This window comes from Chaetura pelagica, unplaced genomic scaffold, assembly GCF_000747805.2.
Source record: "Chaetura pelagica isolate M959 unplaced genomic scaffold, ChaPel_1.0 scaffold814, whole genome shotgun sequence".
Lineage (NCBI taxonomy): Eukaryota > Metazoa > Chordata > Aves > Apodiformes > Apodidae > Chaetura > Chaetura pelagica.
Genome location: NW_009953182.1, coordinates 66,202 through 71,053, shown reverse-complemented (window position 1 = coordinate 71,053; position 4,852 = coordinate 66,202). Strand labels below are relative to the sequence as shown.

At 56.4% G+C, this 4,852-nt stretch overlaps 1 protein-coding gene across 1 annotated transcript in view; it reads right to left on the bottom strand.

Moving 5' to 3' along the window:
• The window catches only part of PLEKHO1 (pleckstrin homology domain containing, family O member 1), a 19,634-nt gene extending 17,838 nt beyond the window's left edge, over nt 1–1,796 (bottom strand). The window contains exon 1 of the mRNA XM_009997324.1: nt 1,788–1,796. Within this exon, the coding sequence (XP_009995626.1) occupies nt 1,788–1,796 (9 nt within the window). The remainder of the gene's footprint in view (nt 1–1,787) is intronic.
• Between the last annotated feature and the right edge of the window lie 3,056 nt (nt 1,797–4,852).

Below are 4,852 nucleotides of genomic sequence, written 5' to 3'. Positions count from 1 at the left end.
CATCCCTGGGGGTGTTGAAGGGCAGGTTGGGTGGGGCTTGGAGCAGCCTGGGCTGGTGGGAGGTGTCCCTGCCCATGCAGGGGGTTGGATCTGGATGATCTTTAGTTCATGGAATGGTTTAGGTTGGAAGGGACCTTCAAAGATCCCCTAGATGATCAAGGTGGCTGCCCCATCCCTGGGGGTGTTGAAGGGCAGGTTGGATGGGGCTTGGAGCAGCCTGGGCTGCTGGGAGGTGTCCCGGACGGGGGAAGACAGGGCATGGTCGGGGGGTGTTGAGCCTGGAGAGGAGAAGGCTCCAGGGAGACCTTAGAGCAGCTTCCAGGGCCTGAAGGGGCTCCAGGAAAGCTGGGGAGGGACTTGGGCCAAGGGCAGGGAGGGATGGGATGAGGGGGAGGGATGAAAAGTGGGAGAGGGAGCTGGAGGTTGGAGCTGAGGAGGGAATTGTGGAGTGTGAGGGTGGGGAGAGCCTGGGCCAGGTTGGCCAGGGAAGCTGTGGCTGCCCCATCCCTGGGGGTGTTGAAGGGCAGGTTGGATGGGGCTTGGAGCAGCCTGGGCTGCTGGGAGGTGTCCCTGCCCATGGGGGGGTTGGATCTAGATGCTCTTTCAGGTCCCTTCCCACCCAAGCCATCCCATGATTCCATGAGTGTCCATTTCAGGGTCTCTCAATGCCAGTTTATTTAAGAACATTTTGCCTCCCAGCTGGAACTGTTCCTCTCCACATCCTGTTGTCAGGTCCTAGGGAGCACCCCAGAGGTGGCCCCAGGCCAAGGCCAGATGGTCTGATGCTGGGAGCAGTGGGAGAGCTTGGTCCTGCCCTTTGGATCCTCTCTTCCCAAAAGGCTCCTTGCAGGACTGTCAGGACAGCCCACAGTGATGTCCTGTTCTCACCAGTTTGAACTCAGTTCTCTGGTGCTCCAAGCACAGTTTGTCTCAGGATTGTGTCTGGATTTTGTCAAGGACATTGGAAGCCAAGGCAAAACTCCTGGAGATTGGGCACGGGCAGGATTTCTGCTCTCACCTGAGTTGTCTTTGCTCCAGCCTGGTGACACAGGGGCTCTGAGGATCTGAGGACCTGCTCTGAGGATCCAAAACTTGTTCCATCCAGGTGCAGGTGCCGGGTGACAGATCATGGTGTGGCCACAGAGGAGGCTGAACAGCCCTTCCCACCCCCAGCAGCAGGTAACCAGTTTCTTTGGGTGTAATAGGGGCTTTGGGAAAAAACAATCCCCCATCTCTGTGGCACTTGGCAGCCTCTTTTCCTCCTGGGGGGTGTGTGCAGGGCCTGGGCTGGAAGGGACGTCCCAGATGAGGAAATACAGCAGCCATGCAGCCCTGGGGGTGGCCCGGGTGGGTCTTCAGCCACTTGGGAGCCCTCCAGGAGAGGGTCTGGATTCCCATGGGCTCTGCCAGCCCCTTGCACAGCTCCCCCAGCAGAGCTGGGTGCTCTGGATGTGCCAGTGTCCAGCCCTGGCCATTGTCCCTGGTGCCAGGGAGGTCACTTTGCATCCACCCCCCAGCAAGAACCTGCAGACACCTCCCAGGGAGGAGGGATTTTGGTCCACTTAGAATCCTCAGGTTTTTCTGGAGAACACAAGGGGTTGGACAAGCCTGCAGTAGGATGACAGTGACTCAGTTTGTAGAGGATGTGACTAGTGATTCAGAGCTGGAAACATCAACAGTTGGGAGGGAAGGAAGGGAGACAGGAGGGAGCCCAGCTCCTGCTTCCCAGCTCCTGCTTCCCAGTTCTGTGCTGGAACAGGGAGCCACACTCCCAGCAGGGAACCCACCCCAGACATTGCTTACACTGGGTTTACTGGGCTGTGGAAAGGGCTGGGGGGGATATTTGCATTGGTTTGGCAGGTGAAGTCCTCCTCCCTGTCCCCATCCCTCTCCTCATCCCTGTCCCAGCCCTGGTGTCTTGGGATTCACACTCTTAAAGACCACCTGGATGATCCCCTAGATGATCTTCAAGGTGGCTGCCCCATCCCTGGGGGTGTTGAAGGGCAGGTTGGATGGGGCTTGGAGCAGCCTGGGCTGGTGGGAGGTGTCCCTGCCCATGCAGGGGGTGGATCTAGGTGATCTTGAAGGTCCCTCCAACCCAACCCATCCCATGATTCCATGATCTTCTCTCTGAGGGAGACTCACAGAACTGCTCCTATCAGGGCACTGAAGTTTGTTCCATGCAGCACCAAAATTTTTCAAGGAGAGGCTTGAGAGGGAGGCAAAAGGACCTTGAAGATGTGATCAAAAGGGCAAGAGAAGCTCACTCTGAAGTCCTGGTTGTGTTCTCCTCTTGCTGCCCTCAGCCCCCCCAGCTCTCCCCTCAGCCCTGATGTTGGTTTTGCTCCCCAATGACGTGTTGATTCCTAATTAAGTTTCCAAAATATCTTCTTGCTGCAAAAGCAGAACAACAAACACCCTCCCTTTCTGTCTTTAACACCCCCCCACACACAGAGTTTTGCCTCTGGATATCAAGTGTGAAGCTGAGGAGATGACTTGACTTTGATTAGGAATGTGTGGGTTTCCTTGTCTCTGAAGAGAATTCCAGCACTGATGTCTGGGAAGGGGGTCTGCTTGATGGGACAATTTCCCCCTCCTGGAAAGGAGCAGGGCAGGGACTGCCTGGGTCTCCCTGCAGGACCACGACCCAGCTCCTCTTGCTGCTCTGCAGGACTTTTCACAAGAGCCTCTTCCCACCTCCTGCCAAGGCCTCTGCTCTTTCCTTATCAGCTCATTCACTTTTCCATGAGAAAATGGAAAACCTTGGAAATGGCTTCTTCAGTGGGGGGGGGGGACGACACTTTGGTTCATCAAGCCCTAAACCAGAGTCATCAGGAGCTTTTCCTTCCAGGCAGGAAAACAGAGTCATCCCAGGATGTCAGAGGAAGGTCCCTGGGAGCTGCTTGGCATCCCCCCTGCCCCCCCAGCAGCTCCCTCAGCCCCCAGGAGGCAGATCCATCCCCTCCCCCCACATCCACGAGGGGCTAAAATTACCTGGAATGTGACCCACGTGTCCCCTGGAAGGGCAGGGAGCTCTGGAAGAGAAGACTGAACAAAATCCAGGGGCTGGGAATGGCTGGCAGCCCAAACTGGAGCTCCAGGGGGTGCTGGGCAAGGGGGAAGAAAAAGAAACCCAGGGAGGATGAGGAGTCTGGGCCCTGGGTTTGTACAGGGAGGCCCTTGGAAGGTCCATTTGAGTTATAAAGGAGATGTAGAAACTGCTGAGTTGTTCTCTGGGTTGGCCCAGGGTGGTTTTAGGGCTTCACATGAGGCAAGAGCCCCAGTTCCCCTCCAGGGGCTGCTGTGCCCTGGGTCAGGGAACAGGGGGAACAGTCAGGGCAGGGATGGGTCCCCAGGGCTTTGGTTCAATCCTCCAGGGCCAAGGAGCAAAACCATGGATCAAGGAGACTGTGAAATGGGAAGAGTTTTATCCTGGAAAGTGAGGGAGCATCAGGTTGTTGGAGTCTCTTAATCCAACACCTCATCCAGGCCCAGGAGCAGAACTGTGGGAGATGGAGCTGCCTGGAAAGGTTGGAGCCTTGGCTGGATAAACCAAACCCTCCTTTCCTGAGGTGCCTCCAGGAAAAGCCTCCAGGAAGAGGCTCCATCCCACCGTGGAGCTCCATGGGCTGAGGACTCTGGGAATCCTCCAGAGAGGAGAGGAGCAACACGTGTCAGCTTCCTGGGAGGATGAAGGAGGGGCTGGGAACATCTCCCGTGCCCAGAGCACTGCCCGACAAACGCTCCCTAGGGATGTGGGGTGGGAATTCTGCCCCCCAGCCTGACCCTGGAGCAGCTCCACAGCTCATGGACCATCCATCCTGCAGCTCTGCAGGGAGGTTGGGGATGGGCAGGAGTCACCTTGCTCCAGGGAATGAAGCCAGAGGAGCATGAATTCCAGTCCTTTCCACCCGGAGCTCTCAGGAAGCAGGAGGTTGAGTTGATTTAATTGTGAGAGAAGGGCAAGGCTTGCTCAGTGGTGACAAACCTTCCCAGACACCAACCTCCCAGCCTGCTGGTGGCTGCTCTGACCCCACCTGTGCTGCTTCTCACAGTTCCTGTGCCTAAAATAAAAGGAAACTGGGGAACAAAATCCCTCTGGAAGGTGCAGGAAGCCCAGGTTTCCCTCCTGATGCCCATGGACAGTGGGGTGTCCTCACAGGAGGCAGGAGCTGGGGTTACAGCTCCACCCTCCTTGTCTCCAAAGTCACAGGGAGCACCTCCTGGTCCACCTTCCACACCCCAGAAGATTCCAGCCTCTGGCTCTGCTCCCCAGTTCCAATTCCCTCCCTTTCTTTTTTAATCCAACCTGTTCTATTACTGCTAGAATTATTTTAAGTGTTGAAAAGAACCCACTTGTCCAGCTGACAAGGCAGCAAAACCAGGAGCACAGAGTTGGGTTAAACAGGAGTGAATAAAGATGAAGGATGTGATGATTCCTCCCTGGAATGATGACAGGGATAAGTGGGAATGATTGAACAGCCAAGAGGTTCAGTCAAAATGGGTGATTTAATCCTAGGACTCAGAATAGACAGAGAACTGAGCAAAGGGCTTCGAGTGCCCATGGGTTTCACCTTCCAGAGATGCAGAGTCTGGGACCAGGGGATCTTCCTCAGGGCCTCAAACCAGTGGACACACCAGGCAGGAGCTCCTGCCTCACATCCCAGCAGAGCTCCCAGGCTCTCCTGCAGGTGACAGCCCCATCCAGAGCCGTGTCCAGGAGGGGCTGCAGGTGGGACACGTCCTGCTCCGTGGGGATGCTCCTGGTGCCTGGGAAGGCTCCTGGCAGGGATGGGGAGGAACTGGGACAGCGGGAACATCCAGTTCTGCTCCAGAGCTGTTGGTGGGAATT